At 35.8% G+C, this 23,863-nt stretch overlaps 1 protein-coding gene across 3 annotated transcripts in view; it reads left to right on the top strand.

The window, feature by feature from the left end:
* Kcnj3 (potassium inwardly rectifying channel subfamily J member 3) overlaps positions 1–23,863 on the top strand; it is a 145,884-nt gene that overhangs the window by 25,034 nt on the left and 96,987 nt on the right. Inside the window, exon 3 of one of the 3 annotated variants that reach the window (XM_051166123.1) lies at positions 10,253–10,375. The exons of the other annotated variants lie outside the window; for them this stretch is intronic. Within the exon in view, the coding sequence (XP_051022080.1) occupies positions 10,253–10,260 (8 nt within the window). The 3' untranslated portion in view covers positions 10,261–10,375. Of the gene's footprint in view, positions 1–10,252; positions 10,376–23,863 lie in introns of those variants that run through there. 3 annotated transcript variants of the gene reach the window in all.

Genomic DNA, 23,863 nt, shown 5'->3' with positions numbered 1-23,863 from the left:
GTCTCCCCCATACATATAAGTATGAAAGAATAAGCATGAGAAGTGCAAACACGTCATGCTTTGAGAATGAAGGAAGTCTGGACCTTACAGACAAACATACCTGTCTGTGGATGTTCTAAGAGAGCTCATTTTTATACTTTCTCTGCATTAAGGGTTTACTCTCTGACTCATGCTCCTGACTCAGTAGATCCCTAGAAATGGATCCCTGAATTTGGAAACACTACTTTGAGAATGGATAAGGACACTGATATAGTCTTATTATGCATGTATCTGCATTTATTTGGGTTAGCATTATCAGTTCCCCAATATTTTAACATGTGTTGTCTGTCCCCAGGTTTTGGTTTGTTGTGCATTAACCGAGCTCCTCCTTTAAAGAAAATTTTACTTTGTCTTTCCCACTGACTTTTTCACACATTCCATATGAGGTATGTAAAACTTACAGAACATAGTATACTCATTTACGTGTTTTTGACCTATGATTATAGAATAGTAATATGTCATGGTGATGTCGTGAGGTTTTGGGAAAATTTTCTAACGCTGAAGACTGTCTTCAGACTTGAACTTTTAATGTCTTTTCAGTGCAATACACAAATGATCGTATGAGTAAGGATTTCTGTCCTTGTACTGAAGAACCAAGAAAACTTACCTTATGAGAGAGAAGCAATAGTTTTGGCTCATGGATTTGCATTTTATTTCGTCGGTCTCTTGATTCCATTTCTTTGGGCTTGTAATGAAGCTGCAACTTCACGAGGGCCAAGGAACAGAGAGAAAGAGAGGGAGGCCCAAGGTACCAATATCTGCTTGAGTATCTCTCTGTCCCCTCTTGGGTACAAAGAAACAGATACACTGAGAGAAAAGGCAACATACCAATATTCACTTGCTTATGCCTCCATTACTTCTTGGTAGCCAAGGAACAGGGGAACAGAGAGTAAGGCCCAAGGTACCATTACCCATCTAATTATGCCTCCATCCATTCAACTTCCTCCATCTGGGCCTTTCCACTTCACAATTGCACTGTCATCCAGGGATGAAGCCATTACCACTACAGCTTTGAGAGTACATTAGAATTCCAAACCATAACATTGTTTTTATCTCACTTAATGAATTTTTAAATATTCAGTCTAGTAAGCTAAAGTTAGTTTCTCTTTAAAATGTACCTGATGTTACTAAGAAAAAACATATAACTCATTGGAAATCTATGTTACTGCAATGAATACAAAAGTAAAGAGCATATTTATGATTTTTTGAATTTCAGCTGTCACCTATTTGAATAATAGAATTATAATTAGAAGATAAAATGTACCTCAGTGGTAATCTTACTAAAACTTTCCATTTGATAGACTAAGAAACAATGATTTTTCAGGGACGAAGCTTCTTGCTGAATTCCTTCAAGAGCTGGGTCCACAGTGTACTAAATATTTAGCAATAGAATTATACTTAGAAATTCTCTAAGGAAAATAGGGTCAACAACAATAACCTTTATTGTTTTTAGAATCTCTTCAACTCAACTCATTTGACTGAGAAGGGACAATTTTCATTTCTGGCTCAGGGATATTTTAGATAGTGTACAGCGCTTGGTGTAAGTACTAATACCCCAAGTGGTGTGATTTCATTTAAACTAACTTCCATGCTCACATTCTTTCTTCTCTGTCTGTTTGTCTCTGTCTGTTTCTCTCTCTCTCTCTCTCTCTCTCTCTCTCTCTCTCTTTCTCTCTCTCTCTCTCTCTCTGTACACACACAGACTCACATGTACACACAAGTGTATATGTGTATACACACACTCAACCATTCTTTATGTGTATATATTAAACTTCATGTATACATTTCTACGTAAATATTAGCATAAATAATGTTCACTTATGAATTTTCAAACATACTTGGTGTTATTTATTACTTTCCCACCCTCTTTCTTTGTATTATCTCTCCACCCCCCCCTTCCCAGTTAAGCCTACCACCCATTTTCCTTCTTCATAACAATAAATTATAAACACAACATAACATAAATAATCAATTTACTTTACATCCCAGTAGGAAGTTCCTCTTCCTCTACTTCCTCCCACCTCTCTTCACCTTCTCCTGTGTCCTATACCTTTACTTCCCAGAAAAGGGAAGACCTGCTATGGGTATCAAGTAAGACTAGGCGCATCTTCTTCTATTGATGCTAAACAAGGCTGATGACTTAAGGGAAAGGGATCCAAAGGCAGACAACAGAGTCAGAGACAGCCCCTGCTCCAGTGGGTGGAGGTCCCACGATTTAAGAAGTGAGCTCTTAGCCTGCCGCTCTGGCTGACATGCTCACTGATGGAAGCAACGGTCGCCTGCAATATTGGACTCTTATCTTTCTGTAGTCACAAGCTTTACTAAACTCTTGCTTCTATAAGTTACTTGTTTTGGAGTATTTATTACAGAAACAAAGCTGCAACTTAGGCACATCTAATTTTAACTTTTGAACATTAAATAGTTTGGATCGGGGCTTGTATGCCCTTCCCTCATCCATACTAAAATGTTAATGAGATTTCCTTTTGCTAAAGTCTTAGACAGTCAACTATAGGCTTTTGCAAATTCAGGTGTCATGTCCACAAGACACTCTTTTCTTCTTGCTGTTGTTTAGCACAACCTTTCTTGTAATCTAATTTTTACAATCTGTCTACAATATCTTCCATGATGTTCCCTGAACATACATTTAGTAACTATTACAGAAAAAGCAAATTACAGTCCAGCTTTGCTCATAGCTGATATTATCTCTACCATGCCAAATATTATTATAAGGTACAATTGGCCTTACTCATAATAGTTGATTGTGATTTTATGTACTCATTTTTACTAAAGCCAATGAAAACTATTTTATGAAAATATTAGGTGCCACAATATGAAAATGTGTTTTTGATGGATGCAATCTTTTTAAGTCTAATTTTTTAAAATGTAATTCTCCTGTGGGTATTGAGTCATGATTATAGTTGTTTCTTCAACTCCGAATAATAACATCAAAATCAATACTATTGTGTATTAATTTGTATTATTAGTAAACTGAAAAAAAAAAAAGCTTGCTTCAAGTTCAAGATCAGCCTAAGGTACATACTGGTTACCACTATTACCAGGGAATGAGAGCCTCATAACATTACCTCAGTACCTCACGGCTTCACACTCCTCTCATACCCGAATCCTGCCAGTTCATCTCCTGTTATTCCTTGTGATATCTTTTCCATTAGTGGCAATGTAGCAACAGCACTTAAAATGACCAGTACTCTAGGTATCATCTATTTATTAATAGAAACAGCTTTGTCACTTTTTTCTACCTTTTCATCTGTTCATTCATTAAATATGATTTGTAACAATTCAGGGCAAAGTAATGGCCCCCTCTAGTTTGTGGCTACATACATAAATGTCGGCACTGCAGTCCATATATTCTCAAAGCTTCACTATATGAAAATGATTTCTTTGTTAACTTACCTGGGAATGTCAATGGTCTTGGTGTCACTTTTAACTTTTTTAAAGTATATATTTGATTCCTGAAAACACAGAGACAAATACATGTCCAATAATGAAATTTGGTGCTTTCAGAGTTGTTTGAGTGTTCTGTGGAAGAATGTGGTATGTGACATTTCAATTTACTGATGTTTAAAACATTACAGATACTAGGAAATTAGACTGATGTATTTGAGAGAATTTTCACATGTAATGATTATAAGCCCTTTGGAGGGAAATTGGCTACTTTAGTCTCTTTGTGCCTTGTGTTATTTGTATGATTCTAGACAAGTTGGTTTACTTCATTTTGGCTTGGTGCCTATAGATGATGAGCTCAGGGTGAAATTATATCATTTCAATTTCTTCATGGAGCAGGGCAAGATTAACACACTAAAGTAAGACTGGTTCATTTTTATGTAAACCTCTGAGTAATAATGATTGTTACTTTTATCATTACAAATGTTTAATAAAGCATCTGGAGAGGTAGTGAAGCAGTTAAGAATATCTACTACTTTTTTTTAGATGACTGGAGTTTGGTTCCCAGTACTCCAGATCCAGGGGAGTTGATACACTCATTTGGCCCCTATAGGTTCCCACATGCATGTATAGACACACACCCACACACACACACACACCCCACACTCACAAATACACAAATACATAAATCTTAAACATACATTAATAGTAATCTCATTTTATCTTATTTTTGAAGACTAGAAACATTAACATCTGTAATATATACTAATTTCTGTGAAATTTAAATTTAGAACATTTTGGGAATGAGTAGCAAAGACTTCAGTATGTTTTTGCTTCCAAGAGCAGAATTGGTATAACTAGAGAAAATCTGAAAATTTGATTGATTAATTTCTGATTAACAGAATTATATCTCAATTTGTACACTTATAATTTGTTTGCCAGACACAGCATCTTAAAGGCTCGTTAATCCTATTACTCTAAATGTTATGGCATAAAACAAAGTGATAAGAGAAATAAAGGACTTGTATGCTTCTTATGATCATTTAACTTTTCCTTTTTGAACTTGAAGTCAATAAAACTGTTTTTGATTGACCTTGAATAAAATAGTCAATAGTTACAATATTGCTATTGTACATTATTTTATTATCTTAATGTTTACATTTAATTGACTCATTATTTTGTTATTCCCACATTTTTTCCTATAATATATGTGCTTTCCCTGACTTCCTTACTATATAAACCACCATTGTAAGATAGTATATAGGCTTATGATGTCTTTGGATTTTTTTTTCTTTCTCCTTTTGTGACCTCTCAGGATTTTTTTTTAATTAATTTATTCAGATTCCCACTCAATTGCTATCCCATCACTTGTATCCTCCCATTCCTCGCTCCTTCCCACTTTTACCCTATTTCCCTCCCCTAGGCCAAAGACCGAGGGGGACCTTCTACCCCACTACATGGTCATAGGCTATCAAGTCTCATCTTGGTAGCCCACTTATTCTTTCTTTGAGTGCCAGCAGGCTCCCCACCAAGGGGAGGTGGTTGAATATGGGGCACCAGAGTTCATGTCAGAGTCAGAGCGGGGACTGCTGAGGAGGAGTAGAGACTGAACACTGAGGGAGTTACATGTGAGACCTGACCAGACTCTCTCTATATTTTTATTTTAATTAGACAAAAAGCTATGCACGGTGGTACACTCCTGTAATCCTAGGGAGACAGAGGCAGGCAGTTCTCTATGAGTTTGAAGCCAGCCTGGTCTATAGAGTGAGCCCATGACAGCCAAGACTACACAGAGAAACTCTATCTCAGAAAATCAAAACAAGAGAAAACAAAAAACTACACACACACACACACACACACACACACACACACACAAAACTAGCAAGAAGAAAGTTTAATAGTTCTTGCTTCTATAGTTAGTTTTGTCATTTTATTAAAAAAAAAAAAGACATTTCCTAGGAAAACCTGTCTCTACTGCCTTGGGCACAACTAACTCCTTCCTCCCCCTGGTCCCAACTGGATGAGTTTCAGTAATTTGATATTTTTAGCTGTACATACATTCTTGTACTAAATAAAGATTCCCTTTTCTTAGTGAGGAATAATGAGAGGTGGGAATGAATAATCTCACATATGAAAATGAATTCTATTCTCAGCCAAGTTTTAAAAGATATGCTAAAGAAATAAAATGAAAAGCATAGTATTTATATTAAATTTTAGCTTATCAAATTTAAAGGTTAAGTGATGAAAAAAGATCTTTGTCTTTTTATATTAGTATATAATTTAAGTATGAGCATGGTTAGAGATTACTAAATTATACATTATTAAACTGTGTGGCTATCAGCTTCATTGCTTATTAGTATGAAGTAAGAATACTAAGGCATGACTTAAAACAAAATAAGACGAAAAGCCAGCACCAACTGGTTTTGATTGACTCATGAATATTACATATTAAATGGTATGTCCAGTGTTTTAGGAATATCAAATTCTATTATATAATTAAATGTGCTTTTATCTCTGGCATGTAGAGCTTGAATTTCAAGTACAGATTAAGAAATGTAATGAAAGTATGTGATTCTTATCTATAATATATTATTTTCTCATACTCAGCAATAAACTATAACATTGTTCCTTACTTGATGTATAATTCAGCAAGTCTGACAAAAGGTTAAATTAAACACAGAAATACTATATCAGGGGCTGAAGACATGGCCCATTGGTTTAAAACATTGCAGAAGACCACAGCTAATTCCTATCATCAATGTCAGGCAGCTCCTAACTAGAGCTCCAAGGGATTTGACAGTGTTCTCTGGCTTTCCTGGGCACCCATGCACCCATAGAGACACAAGCATAGATAGGCATAAATAGAAATGAATAGATCTTAAAAACAAAGAATTTAGAGGATTTCCTAAAAAGGAGGATATAATTTATTTAGATGTGGTGGTATGAGTTGCGTGATAAAGAAGGATATGCAGTAAAAATGCCACCGACGTCAGAGAGGATATCCTGGAAACACCTTGAGAAAGTGAGGCCAAGATGGCCTATCCCTTCAGGACACTTCTCAGCTGTAAATAGAATATCATCCATTACCAAGAGCAAAAGCTTGATGTGATAGTAAGTTTTGATTGAAGTTGGTTATTACATTTATATCTTCCATGAACATATGATAAAAAAATGGGTGAACGGGTCTTGAGGGGGTTCGGATTGCTTCTTTAGGTTTAGGAGAATCCTGGACTGTTGTGGAGACTAAAGTATGTCAGGCAAACTTTTAATGCTAAAACCACAGGCTTCACTTGTCCATCTTCATTGTGTGCTTTGAAAATATGTCTGTCTACCATTAGTAAATTCATAGTTAATGCATGTAGAGTCTTATTCTTAAATATACATAAAACAAATAAAAGAAGCAATTAAATGTATTTGATTATATTTTAAGTATGTTTTAATATTCAGTTTAACTAAATAATGATATTTATGTAAAAATGTCTTGTGATTGTAGTTAGTAAGAGTAGTCTCTCAAATATGTGACAGAGAAATGAATTGTGCTCTGTAAAATATCAAAAGCAAGATTTTGTCTGTTAATATATTCCAAGGAAATATTTTACTTGCTAGTGTTTTTCTCTTTGAAGGTATTCTGGGTCACCTAGGTTTTCCATTTTTAAAGTATTAACAGTTTAATTAATGTCCATGTTGAGACACATTTTGCTATGTAGTGAAAATCATTATTTTTGTTCTAACGAGAACAGCAGCAATGTATTGCTTACAGCAAGAAGAGATGAAACTGATAAACACTAAGACACTTACATTATTTATTTTATTATTTTAAGTCATGTTATAATTACACATTTCTTCTAACAGATATTTTCATATACATGTCCTTGCGCTATTATGGTCTCCTTTTCATTAGTTGCTGACACATAAGATTCACGGAGTGAGAGAAGTAGAATTCCCCAGGAAAGACAAAACCAAATAGCTGCCTACTACCAAATAGTCAGCCCCCATAACAATCATACCAGTAACAGTATATGGAATTATCATATTGTTTTTATGTATTTAGGAATATATAAAACATGTAGAATACCAAGCATATTGTAGTCACGTATTCAGGAAAACATAAAAATATGTAGAAATAAAGATATATGTATATAAAATGATTTTCTTAAATTTTCCACATATATGTTCAGAAGGAAAACATTTCTGAGTAACTTGCCTTTTAGATATAAACTTGAGCCATGTATTTCATAATCACTACACTACTGCTGTAAAGAGACACCATGACCAAAGAAACTCTTACGAAAGAAAACATTTAATTGGGGCTGCCTTACAGTTTCAGAAGGTTAGACCATTATCATCGTGACTGGGGACATAGTGGCATGTTGGCAAGCATAGTGTGGAAGAAATAAGTGAAAGCTTTACATCCTGACCTGGAGGCAGCAGGGAGAGAGAGAGAGAGAGAGAGAGAGAGAGAGAGAGAGAGAGAGAGAGAGAGAGAGAGAGAGAGAGAGAGAGAGAGAGAGAGAGAGAGAGAGACAGAGAGAGACAGAGAGGGACTCTGGGCCTGGCATGCACTATTGAAACTTCAAAGCTCCACACTGTGGCTCACCTATAGGAAGTCCACACCTCCTAATTCTTCACAAACCGTTCCATGAACTAGGAGGCAAGCATCCCAACATATAGTCTTATGAGCACCACTCTTACCTGAACGGTCACAACCTGTGGGGCATAAATTACATGTTTACCTATTGAATTAAAAAGGACATTTCTCATGAAGCTCTGCATACAGAAGTGAGAGCTAAAGATTTTCTTATTTTCCCTTTTCTTTTGGTTGTGAATTTCTGCATCTTTAAAGTTTTGTAAGTGTCATATTTATGCAAAAGAACTGTTGCAATAGAATTTTACTTTTCCTAACCAGAATAACCCAGGTGAACATTTGAGTGTCTAGTTCTTCCTTTTCTTGACAACATGGAACAACTTCTAATCCACCAGAGTTTAAAAATAAAAGACAATTGTGGACTTTAGTGAACTCTTCAGATATATATGAAAGACACCGTAAAGGTCATATTTTGGATGAGGATCCAGAAGCTGGGTGGCTTCAATCCATTTTCTTCTGTATCACAACTCAGCGTGAAGTTTTGCCAGGGTAAAAATGTCAAGTTGGCATCTGAGTAGCTCATTAGCTGTTCATTTCTGCTTTCTCTGCATTGTTTTGTTAACTGCCCATCAAAATTCAGGGTGTATCTGTAGGTCCGTTGCAAACAATCTGCAAAGAGATCATTCGCAAGCATGCATTACTTACAGATCACTTGAGAGTATGAAGGATTAAGCAAGGATGGAAAATGCATTTAGCATTTATCAGATATTTATTTTAAAACTAGAAAGTAAATCACATTTTTCTTTATTCTATGAAACAGAGGACAACTCTGCCTAGTGGGATACTGGAAAAATCAGGCAAAACAAGGACACTTTGGCACTAATTTTCACTTGATATATTGGTATAGATAACATTTTTCCAACCATACGTTTCTTCATATAAACTTAGAGCTTAAACAAACCCATGTCATTTAGGTGAGAATTTATTTTGAGTGCTCCAATAGATTTTAACTCTAGAATATTTTGTTTTATTTTTTTTTAAGTTACATATACATAATTATCAATTGACTTCTCCTTCCTCATTCTGTAAGAATTCCATTTTTGAAAGAAAAATTAGATTTCAAACTTCTGAAAATCAATCCCCAATGTTTAATTTTCAATGAGAAATCATTAGCTTTTGATATAGGTCACAAATAGTCAACTATTCCTATTTTGCTGTGAAACACAAAATTATATTTTCCCAGAAGTATTAAATAAAATATAAAAAAAAATTTACCTTAAATATCATTCATAAATTTTGAATTAGACTCCTTCTTCAATGGAGGAAGAAGCCTGAGTCAGTGGTGTTTACCTACGTCATCTCAAGCGACTGATAGCCACATTTACAGGAACTTCATGAAAAATTTCTGTCTTTAGTGTTATTGCTAAAGCTCTAGTTGAAATGCGTCAGTGACTGATGCCTCATGCCAGACGCATATCACAAGATGCTGGATGCAAGCCTGTGGGATTCTCACAGAAAAAGAAAAACTGCTCCGTGAAAAGAATTAACACCTTGTTCTCCATTGAAAGGCTACACATTATAAATTTTAATGTGGAACATGTTAGTCTGCAAATATTTTTGTTTTATTTTTAATTAATTTTTCATACAATATATTTGGATCCTCTTTTTACCCTTCTCTAATCAAAGTGCCTCTACGTGTATCCTACCTGCTTACCTACCCCAACTTCTTGCTCACTTTCTGAAAAAAAGTAAACACACACACACACACACACACACACACACACACACACACACACACAAATAATCAAAGCCTAAACAAACTAAAAGCCAATAAGACAAAAGTAGCCCAACCTCCAGAAAATGTAAAAAACAAAAGCTGACCAAAAATGCTATTCATCTTATATTGGTTGGCTAACTAACCTGGCTTGCCTTGGAGTGTGGGTGACATGCTCAATGACACTCCATTGAAGAAAACTGTTTTTTCCATTTGATAGTCGGTATCAATTTCAAATAGCTTCTTTGCTAGGGGTGGAATGACATCTCCAACCCTACTTCTCAGTGCTAGGTCCCCATCTGGCTTGAACCTGTACAGGTCCTATGTGTTGCCAAGTCTCTATGAAATCATGCCTGTAACCACCATGTTCTATCTTGAGACACTACTTCTTTGCTGTCATTCACCCACCAGCTTTCACTCTTACACTCTTTCATCCCTCCTCTTCTACACAGATTCCTGAGCCTTGAGAGGAAGGTATGAAGAAGACATCCTAGTCCCAGCCAGAATTGAATGCACAAAACTCTCTCTCTGGATATTGTCTAGTGGTGTGTCACTGTATTAATTTTCATCTACTGAAAGAATAATCTCATCTGATGAGGGTTGAGTGACACACTGATCTATGGCAATAGCAAATCGCCATTAGGAGTAATTTTATTCTAGTCTCAGTCTCTTGGCCATTTTAGCAGTATCAGGTATGGGTTCTATCTCGTGAAGTAGGTTCTAATACCAATTTAAAAAATTGTTGGTTAGTTCAGTATCATTTGAATTTGGTAGAATTAGGGATTTCTCCATCCTTATCTCACCCTATAAAAACTTAAGCAGCAGAAATTCCTGTTAGAATTCCTTGGAGGACCTCACAATACCCCTGTTGAGTTTTTGTTATGGATAAATAAATATAGACATACCAGATGATCCAAGATTTGTCAATAACTTAGAAAATTGTATGAAAGCAACCACCTTCGTTCTATGTAACCAATTGTGAAGTTTAAGCCTTTTAATTTTATGTCTACTCTCCAATTATTAACTAGCATTTAATACATACATTTTAAATTCATCAGTGTGGTAATCTGAAGATGTATGATTAGACATTGTTATAGCACCAAAAGAGCTAAGGACAATTTGATGGAATAGTGATACCTTAGTTTCTCATTTTTTCCTTCTTTTTTATTAATTTATTCTTGTTACATCTCAATGTTTATCCCATCCCTTGTATCCTCCCATTCCTCCCCCCCCCATTTTCCCATCATTCCCCTCCCCTATGACTGTTCCTGAGGGGGATTACCTTCCGCTATATATTCTCATAGGGTATCAAGTCTCTTCTTGGCTACCTGCTGTCCTTCCTCTGAGTGCCACCAGGTCTCCCCCTCCAGGGGACATGGTCAAATGTGAGGCACCAGAGTACGTGAGAAAGTCATATCACACTCTCCACTCAACTGTGGAGAATATTCTGACCATTGGCTAGATCTGGGAAGGGGTTTAAAGTTTACCTCCTGTATTGTCCTTGGCTGGTGCCTTAGTTTGAGCGGGACCCCTGGGCCCAAATCTGCCTATCATATTGTTCTACTTGTAGATTTCTAGGACCCTCTGTATCCTTTTATTTTGCTATTCTCCCATGCGTCTCTCATTTAGAGTCCCAATAGGATGCCTTTCTCTCTGTCCTAGTTTCCTGGTAAGTGAAGGCTTTCGTGGGACATGCCCCTTGGGCTATTATGCAGATATAAGTGAGTATATATCATTTGATTCTTTCTGCTTCTGGGTTAACTCACTCATTATGATCATTTCTAGCTCAATCCATTTATCCACAAATTTCAGGAATTCCTTGTTTTTAATAGCTGAGTAGTATTCCATAGTGTATACTAACTGAACCTGAAATAAAGGAGCAGGACCATTACATCCTCTGGGACACTTCACAATAAGGCAGTTTTCTGGAGGAAAGGACACTGTAACATAAGGAAATGTTTACATCATTCCTCACAATCACAATCTGTGTAAGACACTAAAATTATACATTTAACTCTACCATCTTCAAAAATGCAAAGAATCGTCAGCATCAGAAACTATGAGTCATCTAAACAACACAAACCAAAGCAGACAAAAAAAATAAAACCAACAGAAGGTGGTATACACACCTCCAATACCGCACTGTGGTGTCCAATTCATGAAGATTAAGAGTTCAAGATTGCTACCAACAACCACAAGCCTGTTGGATATCATGTACTCATCAGACAAAATAATTGTACCTTGTGGTTACTCAGTGAAGAACAAGATCGCTACTTCACATACAACCAAACAACACTAAAGATGTGCCCATGTTTAAACCCACCATCATCAGTACTCACTCTCCCTGCCCTATCCAAGGCTTATATGATATGGGGCATTTTGTAAGAAATTGAGGCATGAGATGGAATCTTAATAGGCCCTTCTATTAAAGAATGAAATTGAAATAGATTTCAAATTTAAGTTTTCTTTTTAGACATCACTAAACTATTTAGTAGTAAAATTTAGCTGAAATGACCAGTAGAGTGGTTGAACCTGAGGTAACCTGAAAGTTTGGAATGTCAGAATACTGAGGAGTGAAGATCTGAAAGAGTGAATGGAAAGAGAAGATGATGTGGAAGACACTTGGTCTTCTTTCCACATCGAGTTCAGGCTGCTCAATTAGAAATCCCATTTATGGTCAAGTAACAATGATGATTTAGCTAACTAGACTTTGACCTCCCATTGCTTGGTCACGGAAGGAATTATGGTAGTTTGTTATTGTCAACATAAATCTCCTAAGATAAACCAATCAGTCTCAAAGGACACGAATAGGTTTTTTTATGTTGAGGCTTTTTTCTAGACCTTAAGGGAAACATGGAAATTAGTAAAAACTATATTATTTTAATTTTATCTAGTATCTTTGTCTATTTTCTGTTTTTATAATATGATCTCCAGACTGTGTAGCTTAGAAATAATAAGATTTTATTTTGCTCATATTTTTGGAATCTTGGAAGTAAAAAAGAATGACTTTGTATGGAAGACCATACAAACATGAGTGAGACACAGAAAAGAGGCTGTGCTTGTAACAAACCTGTCTATCTTTTTTCCTTCTGCCTATTGTTCCCTTTGGCTCTCTCTTAGGCTCCACTTCTGCTTTCTCTTTTTTCATCTCTGTTTTAAACTTCACACAATCTATATTTTTCTATTTGGAGTATCTTTTTTATAGCTTCATGACCTACAAACATATTCATACAGTAAATGAATATATAAACATAAATACTTTTAATACGTTCTGTATGTGATAGAAAATATGCAGTATTTATATTTTTGTTTGCTTAACATTTTTATTTCTAGTTCTAGTCATCTTTCAGCCAATGTCATGTTTTCATACATATTTGTAGCTGCAGAAATACATTGCTTATGTGTACTACATTTTTCTTATTCATTCATCTGTTGGTGGACATCTAAACTGACTCCATTCCCCATCGATTATGAACAGTATATATATGAAAATAAATGTGCAAGTCTTTTTGAGGCATATTAACTTAGAATCATTTGGATATATAAACCAAAAGTGGTATAGCTGGCTTATAAGATTTTTGCATACATGCAAAGGTCTGAAGAGGACCTTTGGTGTGTCTCTCTATTACTCTTCACTTTATTGTGACAGGGTCTCTCACTCTCCAGTGGTTAGATACTTCTGTTTCAACTGTGTCCCCTAATATATTGAAGTCATAGGCATGTGATGACCAACTTACTATCTGGGTGCTGGGATTCAGACTTTTAGTCTTTATGTTTGCACAGCAAGCATTATTACCTATAGAGTCATCTTTCCAAGCCTCATAAGGTAGTTCTATTTTCAGTTTTGTGAGGAACTCCATACTTCCATAATGGCCTCACAGATTTTCATTCATGCTATCACTGAATATGTGCTCCTCTTTTTATATCACAAGCATTTGTTACTTGCTTTTATGATGCCAGCAATTCTGATTTGGGTACTATTACATCTTAAAGCAGCTTTAATTTATATTTCCATGATGGCTAAGATCTGTTTTAAAAAATACTGTTTGGCCATTTGTATCTCCTCATTTGGGAATTGTCTACTCAGTTCATTTACCATATGATGATTTAATGATTTTTTTGTGTGTTTAAGTTTTACATTTCTTCATACATCATGAATATTAGTACTCTGATGTGTAAGTGCTAAAGATATTCTAGCAATTTGTCAGCAGTCTTTGCACATTGATGGCTGTTTTCTTTACAGTACAGAAGCTTCTTCATTTCACGTAACTTATGTGTCAGTTTTCAGAACATGATTGCCTATCTTCAAAGGCTTATTCTAGCAATTTCAAAGTAGCATATGTTAGAGCAGGTATAGTTATGCACACCTTTAATCCCAGCACTCAGGAGGCAGAGGCAGGTGGACTGATGTGAGTTCGAGGCCAGCCTGGTCTACAAAAGTGAGTCCAGGACAGCCAAGGCTACACAGAGAAACTCTGTCTCAAAAAAAACAAAAACAAAAACAAAAGACAAAAAACAAACAAACAAACAAGAAAACACAAAGTATCATATGTTATATCAAGGTCTTTATCCAAGTTAAAATTCTAATTATATTCTTCATAGAACTAGTAAAAAAATCCCCAAATTAATTTGAAAGCACAAAGGGCAGAACTCAAAGTATAGAAAGGAGGCTTAACAATACATAAACACAAAGTATATTATAGCGCCATGTTAAGAATAACATGTTACATGAAAACCAACCCATAGAATTATACGACACAAGAATCTACAGAGAAATAAGTCCACCAGTTTACAGCCACGGCCAGCATGAGAGGTATGGAATTCCTATGGAGGTGGAGCTAACAGCTGTTATGAGACATTAGATGTGAATGCTTGAAATTGAAGTTAGGTCCTCAGCAAGAGAAATACATACTCTTTACTGTTTTGAGTCATCTCCCCATCCGTACAGCTACCTAATATTTTTTTAGACTGTTAAAACATGGATTGTAGAGAAGAATAAAATATTCTTATTCATTCTTTGGGAATCTTATAGAATGAACTTTGATCATTTTCCACCTAACCCTAGGTCCTGCAGCTTCCACCTCTTACTGTCCCAACTCCTCTGGACTTCATGTCCTATTTTTTGTTTTTTGTTTTGTTTTGTTTTGTTTTTTTAATAAAAACTATGGAGTATAATTTGTGCTGCCATATTTCAGAGTGTGTGGCGTATACACTGGAGCATATCCTACATTTAAGAGGAACCTTGCTTAGAGAAAGCTGTCCCTCCCTCTCCTAGAAACCAACAGTATTTAAGAGCTCCCCAGGTAGTGATAGGGGCTCAGGAACCCCTGCTCTCTCCATGTTAGAATATTACTATCATGGCTTTGTGCAGGCAACGACACAAGTTGCCGGGAATACACAAGTTTAATAGTCCTGTCATGTCCGGAAGATGTTTCTAACGGGTTCTCCTCAACCTTTTAGAATCTTTCATCCCAACTTTTTCTTGATGACGCCTGAATTTTAGTGCGAGGGTGATATAGGTATCCCATTGGTAGTTGAATGCCCCACGGTTGTTTATTGGGGGCACTTCAATTAGTTGTGAGTTTCTGAATTAGCTGTCATAAGGTGTACAAGGAAGCTTCTTTGATAAGGAAAGGACAGCCTTCAAGAAACAGTGCTGGGACACTAGATCTTCTTCCATATGTATATGAATGAAAGGAGATTTATATGTTTCACCTGCCACATGAAATCTATTCAAAACACACCTCTTCTTAAAGGTCCTATCTCTTGATTGTTAAAAATGACAAATTGCTTTATCAGTTTTCAAGGAGATATTTATCCCAGAGATTTGGGATATATTTAATTAAAGTTTTAAAGTTTCTTGATTTGACTACAAAAAGTCCTCATATTTTCAAAAATCTAGATGTCCACTTTGAAGGTAAAAGTAGATATGAAAGATTCTGAATTTTTTTCAAAAATTTTAACATTTTCTTTATTATAAGATTATCACAGGTGGCTTTTAAAATTAATCATTTATTGCAGAAAATGAAATTTTCTGGAGAAAACCATTACTTGGCTTCCACACATTGATTTCTTTTGTGTAAAACCAAAATGAAAGTTAACGAAGTTAGCTTTTGGGCGGCAAGACTTTTCCAGTTCCAAAAAAATATGATATGCATTTAAAAAATAACCCTCTTGTTATAATTTGATATAATAAAATTTGTAGGAAGTTCGGTTTAAAATTCTAGGTTGAAAATTCCCATGGTGGAAAAGATGGAGGAACAGAGGCCCAGAATGTTCTCAAATGCAAAGCCATAAATAAAACATAAACTAAATAAAATGCTAACTTTCAAAACATTGATACCTAAACCTCACAAAGACCCAACAAAGAAAGAGAATATCAGACCAATTTCCTTATAGAGGTTTTCTTGAACATAGGAAGAAAACCAGGAGCCCAAAAAAGACAAAGAGCCTGAAATAACAGAAAATCATGGGAAAATCAGAGAGGGAAAAGCGACAACAGAGAAAACCATGGAAACTGTCAGAGTCCATGCTTTTAGGCTGGGCACTGCACAGTTCATGTTTAGAAGGAAACTATCTGAGACAGTCTCAGTCAAAAATATTATGGATGAGCTGGAAAACACGCAAGGCTAGGAAGCAATTTTGTTCACGTCAACCAGAGTAGAAAATCTCATAATTCATAAGTCATTGCATAAAATAGTCTAAGGCTTTGCCCAATGTCAGGTCAAAATTAGCTCTAGATTAAAGCTTGTTCTAAATCTCCTTGGCAATGTTCAAAAGCAGTGCTTGAAACTCTGAATCTATTTCCAAGCAACTCAATCATGTTCAGAATGAAGCTCATCAAAAGCTACAGGAGGACAAAGCCCCTCAGTGCACAACCATGTTAATAGTTCCTGGCATACAGCAAAATCATTTTAGTGATATTTGAAAATGGTGTATTAAATTTCTCTCTCTCTCTCTCTCTCTCTCTCTCTCTCTCTCTCTCTCTCTCTCTCTCTCTCTCTCTCTTTCTCTCTCTCTCTGTCTGTCTCTCTCTGTGTGTGTGTGTGTATGTGTGAGTTTCTGTGTCAGTGCGTGCATGGTTACTTGTTTGTGTGTAGGTGCATGTATGCCAGGCTTCCATGTGGTGGTTGGAGGACAATTTCTAGAGATTTTCTCATAGTGATGAAAGGAAGGCCATCAGGCCTCTGGAAAGTGCCTTTACCCACCGAGCCATGTCCCCATGCTTTAGTACATATTTTAAATACTTTTCTGAAGTAGTCACTTCTTTTCATCCTATACTGTGCTCTTCACACAATAATATGAATAAATTAGGAAGCATAAGTAGAAAAATAATCTAAAAATTCTATCATTTTTAGATATGCCAAATTTTAAAAGTGACATTTTTTTTTTTTTTTTTTTTTTTTTTTTTAGCTCAGAACCTCAGGTAGACGTTGTTTCAGACTTGTCAATGTAGTTGATTTTGGTAACTTGTGCAGTATAAAGGGATACTAATCAATTCAACTATTGATCATACAGATGACCTTAAGCCCCTCCAGAGGCAGATGTACTAGTTTTTATTATAACTTCCACTGTACCAATACCTAGCACAGTCTATGTTGGTTTTTTAAATATTTTTCTTTTCTTTGGGGGATGTATTGTCACAAAAGTTCAAATTCTTTTTGTGCTTGGGATTTTTAGTTTAAACTGAAAAAAACTTGAGTTTTAGAATGGTGATTAGTTAGTGTTTTCCTTATTTAGTAATAGAATAGTTATTATTCACTCTCTGCATGTCTTGCCATTCTCTTCCTTGACACTGGGTAATAGTGATCATTCTTGCTCATGCTGGTATCACATTGTGACCCCCAACTACACACACACACACACACACACACACACACACACACACACACACACACACACACATGCACACACACAATCATGTCTGGTGTTGGAAACCTAGCCAACTACCCAGGGCTACAGAAGCCTTGGAGGAGAACCTAGTCCTGCCAATTTACTCTGCTGGAATAATTTCTAACTACATTCCTCACTGCAGTGCCAATTCCTCATCAAAGAGACAACCCTTTCTTTGACTTTTAAAATTATATTCATCAGAAAATTAAAACAGCCCATTAATGGGTTATCCTTCTAATAACAGATTTGTAAAAGTGTTAAAAAAAATATACAGGAGAGTTCTCAGGGTATTGTTTTAGATAGTACCTGTCAAAAAAATGCTTTAACAAATGAGTGATTTTTTTTTTTCTGTTTTCATTTCAGTGTTTGCAAAATAAGTTAATATTTTTTATTGCTCTTAATTTTTAATATAGCATTTTGTGACTGGGGTATATTCATGAATTCTCTGCCCTTCAAAGGCATGAGAATCAATTGAGATGGAAGTGAAATGGGCTAGCTCCTGATGACACGTATTTTTCAATTTGGCTCTTACTGAGATGAAGTAAAAGTGGGTAAGAAAGGTTCTAGAAGGAGAAAGTGAAGTGGGTGAAATACCTACCTATGACATTCTATTCATCAATTTTTACTTCTTGAGGTTTCTGTTAATTACAGTTTGCTTTTACTCCTATATTAAAAAGGGAGAAAAAGGCAATATTCAAAGTGCCCTCAGGAGTATATCCTCTAATAGCTCCTACCCAGTGCCTAGCAACCGAAACATTTTTTTTCTATGAAATATCGAATAGGCTAGAAACCAGGCTGCATAACACTGGGACCCCTCTTCTCTGAAACATACATGGAAACTGATATTGTGTCCACACATTTTCTATAAAGCAAATAACTCCAGGAATTTCTTTCATATCTTGTAATATCTAGCAAGTTTTTTTCTGATATTGAGGAAGGTTGCGTTTCATAATCTTTGTTTTTCTTTAGTTAGCTTAGTGTTGTTTGTGCAAAAAGTGGAAGAAAATCAGCATAGTTAGATCACTAGCGTGTCAAAAGAAAGCAAAACCAAACAAGGTAACTGATGATACAATTATGAGCTTCAGTTGAGATTGAGACCCTTTGAGATTGGTGTCTGATAAACACTCCAGGTTGTTTCTTATTTGTCTAAGTTATTTGCTTCCCATGTGTTTAAACAAATCTTGATACATGTGTTTATGGACACTTATGTAACTTGGACCTTGCAAGATGAAAAAAACCCTTGTTTTTATATTGGAAAATGAGATTTAGTAGCACCAGGATTTCTTCTGGCTTGATGCTGAAATGTGCCCTTTCCTTACACTGTGCACTTGCTCCTCAGGTTCCCAGTCTTCACACTTCCTGTCCCTTTCATTGCTGTTACTTGCTTGGCCCACGGTTTGAATTTGCAGCCTTCTCTGTAAGTGCTGAAGCCATTGTCAGCAGGCTTCCTATCTGATTCAGGTTGTTGTGAGATATGTTGTAGCTTAAGATGTTGAATCCTTACAAGCAAGAAAGATTCTCAGATAAAGGTAAAGCTCAACAAAAGTGAAATTCACAATTTAACAGCATTTGTACAAGTATATACTAGGGGTTAATAAGGCATATACAGTTACGGTATTAATTGTATTTAATATCAATTATAGATTATTTTTTATGTAAAATGCTTTATGCCACATGGGAATTACCAATTTCCATCGTCACATGCTTGGCAGTGTATTTGTTAAACAGAGAAAGATATTTCCTTACTGTTTTGTTTCAATTCTGCATTGTGATTGGACACTATTTATAGTAGTGGCTTCTGTTATTATTTTCCTGCCTGATCATATGTTCCCTGTTGTTGCCAATGACTAAAAAAAAAAAAAAAAAAAAAAAAAAAAGAAAGAAAAACCTGCCTCTTGGTTTCTTGGCAACTTGGTCAAATACAGATTTTACATCACATCCCACAAAGCAGTATGCTCATTTTTGTTAATAGAATTTTCATAGTGTAACAGTGAAATGGAGGATTTTCTTCATTAGGAGAAGGTTTTTGCTTTCTCACGAGTTCTCTGTTTTGTTGTGGAGGATGATGCTTCTTTAGAGAGAAATTATAGGATTCTGATGTCACGCCCTCAATGAGACTTTCCAGTTTTAGCATCTGTCCCTTTGGCACTTTTCCTGGTGTTGACAGTTGGGCAAGAAGACACCCCTGGGTTTTGTGAAGTGCTCCTGCTACAGATGGCAGGCGTTTGCTTTTCAAGAGTCTGTTTAAACACTGACTCGCTTTTCGATCTCATATATGTGTATATATACACACACACACATAAATATATGTATATATCTGTGTGTACATGTGTTTATATACCCTCACACACACACGCGTGTGTATGTATTATATATCCTCACACACGTGTGTGCATGTATTATATACCGACCATCTAGGCAGCTAGGTTTCCTGGCAACTTGTTCATATACTTAACATCATATACAAAAAAAGCGGTATGCATATTTTTGTTAATAAAATTTTCATATTGTAACAGTGAAATGGAATTTTTCTTCATTAGGAGGATGCTTTTGTTTTCTCATGTATCCATATATATGTATATATATAAATGTGAATCCATCTAGCATATGTATATAACCTCCATATATAGGTAGGTATACATATATATGTGTGTATATATGAGTATTTTATGGAATGAAAAATTTCCACACATACGAAATTAAGTGTAAAATCCTTTCATGTGGTTCATGATATATAAAATCAAAATTTTAGACTTTGAATTTACAGAATCTGCCACTGTGGACCCTATATTGGACACGCCTGACTGATAATGAGGCACTATGCAAAAAAAAAAAAAATTAGGTCAGAATGAAGCACTTCAAGAGCTTGCCTTGAATTTTTCTACTAAGAACCAAGTAAATAAATATTTTACTCCCTATGACAAAAATTTCCAGAGAATCATGTAACTGGAATTTACTGTGAGGACACCTTAGTTCTTGTTTTTTTGGGTGTAGTACATCAGTACATTTTCTGAATCACAGCTTTAAAAAAACTGACTTCAGGAAACACTTTCATGTGCTAGTAGTATTTTGATTTTTGAAAAATGGGTTCTTTAAGCCTTGAGACGTTATATAGATACATCTCTCTATCTCAGTTTTCTCATTGTAAATAACATCCTCAGTGCCACACAGCAAGCCAATGGTGCATTTTTGATATGATCATTTTAGCCTAACTCCAGGGCATATTCTATTAATCTGTATACTGCTCAACATGATTTTTTTACACGGTAGACATGAACCAAATTTAAGATCCCTTTAATCCAATCAATGCCTATCAATCAGTCTTCTCCCGGCTTTTCTCCCCTATCTACAAATCTGCATCTCTACCTCCATCTAACTCACTCCATAGCCCATTTACCTGACTGACTGATCCAAAGAACATAGGTCATGGGGCCTGTGTATAAGTACTCCACTCTTAGCCCTTGGTTCACTTTTGCGGCTCTGTGCTTATGACGCTGTCATTGCCCTTTTTCTGTTGTCCAATGTAATACATGATGAAATTTTAAATTTTTTTAAAAGAAAAAGTCAATAAAGATTTTAAGCAACATGGAAAATTAAAGGCTTTACATATTTTCACTTCTAGGCTTCTTGCACAATATTTTGGAAAACCAATTGTGAAATATATTCCTTTCATTATTACACTGTAAAATAGATGTTACTCTTTTTTGCCTCAATGGACAATAATAGCACTTAGCTTGTTTCTTGAAAAATAAAATCTATCTGCCTCTCACGAGGGCTTCTTTTTCTTTCTTTTTGTTATGTGCAAACTTTAGTCTGCATCCCCTCCTCTGTGTTTCCACAGGGCCTCTCCACCATAAGAGTTTTACTCTATGCTTTTGCCATTGAAAAGCAGGGAGTGCCACAGTAATGGTGTATAGGTAGTGCACTCTAAACTTGTAGCATTTTTTTTTTTTTTTTTTTTTTTTTTTTTGCTGTGAAGACTCATTCAGTTTGCTACCTTAGTAGGAAATGAGGGGAGAGTAAGTATTGCTATAAACCTATGCCCTTTGAGATGTTAGTCACCTTTACTAATGGTGCATCTGTGGCACTGGGGCTCAAGTCCTCAGTTTCACTTTATTACTGTAACAGACAAGGAGTTATAAGACATAAGACTATATGACTTTGGCTGGGAGTTTTCAACACTGAGGACCTACTCATCAGAATATTATTTTTTTCTTCTGTTCCCATTCCAAGTAGCGTGTCTAAAATCTGAGCCTTCCATATGAAATCCATCTACTCTCTTCCGAAAGTAAACAACATATCATTTCCTCTCCACACCAGATAAAATAAAGTTCGATTTTCAATTAAAAAAAAAAAAAAAAAGAACACCTATCCAAACATAGAGGCAATTTCTGAAGAGAAATGTGCTTTGGCTCTTAGGACTTAAAAGTCAAAAACTCCTGGGGCCTGACTAGTAGAATTGTCCCTTAAAGCAGGCCCAGACATTTGATGGGAGGCAGTTACCAACTGGGACACAACACTGAAACTTCAGTGTTGGAGGCAGGAAAATAGCTTATCTTTGAATGAAGTATAATTGGAGTTGGACAAGGAGTATACATTTCATTAGTGTGCAATTTTCACCCAGTCCAAAGTTCTTTAACCTTTTTTTTTAAATAAAAATGTGACCCCTATAGATTGTGGGGTACTTGTCTCCACCTCCTAACCCAAATTATAACATGTAAGTATAGTAAAATGTCCTGTTCACCTGTGTGCCAAGGAACTATTGTTTATATTAGATTAGCTTTATTATTTGAAGATAAATAGGGTTTTTATTCCACTGAAACGCAGTGCTTCCATAGAATTTATATCTGCATTGAAGATGCTTGTTCTGTTCTTTGAAAGCAATTTTCCATTTGTGAGTCAAATTCAAATAATTTTATTAACTGCTTTTCTATATTCATTCTCATTTGCTTGAAATATGACAGAATTTCAAATAAAACATATGAATGCCATGAAAATATGTCAGTGTTTTGTTGTATGGTGGCTCATGCTGACTATACTTTAGGGAAGTTTTCCAGTTGTTTTCAAGTGTGATGTCTTCTAGTGAAAGCAGCTGGGGTGATTCTGGGTAAGATTTCTAGTATGCCTTGTGCTCTTTCTACTGTGTCTTAGACCCCAAATCATCCAACTGTAATGTATTAATTAAGAAATGAGAGTAAAAGGAAGGGATGGGAGAATACAAGTGAGGGGATAACAATGGAGATGTAATCCAAATAAATCAATTAAAGAAAAAAAGAAATTAGAGAAGACCATAAACTATCAGTTACATATGAATAAAAAAGGTACCTAGATATATGTACTTTTCTTCACCCACTGACACTAGAAAAGTAAATTAAGTAATAACCCAAATTCCTAAGCAACTGTTGAGTAAAGTGAAAAACGAAACATTTCAAACTAAACATGTCAGTGAGAAGATTGAAACATTTGCCAAGAAAGACATTTTTATTCACAAATAAGCCTGGGTACTGGATATTTGGTTATTGTACCACAAATACAGAGGAATTAAGCTTACCTGTATTTTCTTTTTCACTTGACAATAGAAAGTGAAATAGCTTACAAAGTGCTTTACATATTTCAGCCGATGAGACTCTGTTATAGAGAAATATTAATATTTTATTCCACAGAACCATCAGGGATCATTTCCTTTTATTGTTAGGTTACACGATGCACTCTGTAGTGAAAACTTCACTTTCATCTTGGATGGTATGGAGGGGTAGGGCAGGGTGCATCAACACACCTGTCAAGCCACCACTCTTATAGACACGTTGCTTTTGTATAAACATCATGTGTGAATTAGCCAACAAACATGAACTGGTAGCCTGTCGGGAGCCGGTCTGCCATTACAAGATGGCGCTGACTTTTCGTTTCTTGGTTCTTTACGGAGGCCCTTATGGCCAGTGCGCATGCACAAGCACGTCACCCTTACATAACCCGCTTACGCAGGCGGTATGCTAATTAGGTATTCTCTAGAGCACTAATCACGAGAAGGACCCTCTCTCCGTAAAATCCACGGCTTATATAGGAACTATGGAGGCGTGGAGGGACGTGTCTTCTCGTGATTGGTGCTCTAGAGAATACCTAATTAGCATACCGCCTGCGTAAGCGGGTTATGTAAGGGTGACGTGCTTGTG

This window comes from Acomys russatus, chromosome 24 (genome assembly GCF_903995435.1).
Source record: "Acomys russatus chromosome 24, mAcoRus1.1, whole genome shotgun sequence".
NCBI classification, from domain to species: Eukaryota; Metazoa; Chordata; class Mammalia; order Rodentia; family Muridae; genus Acomys; species Acomys russatus.
This window is presented reverse-complemented; position numbering and strand designations above follow the sequence as displayed.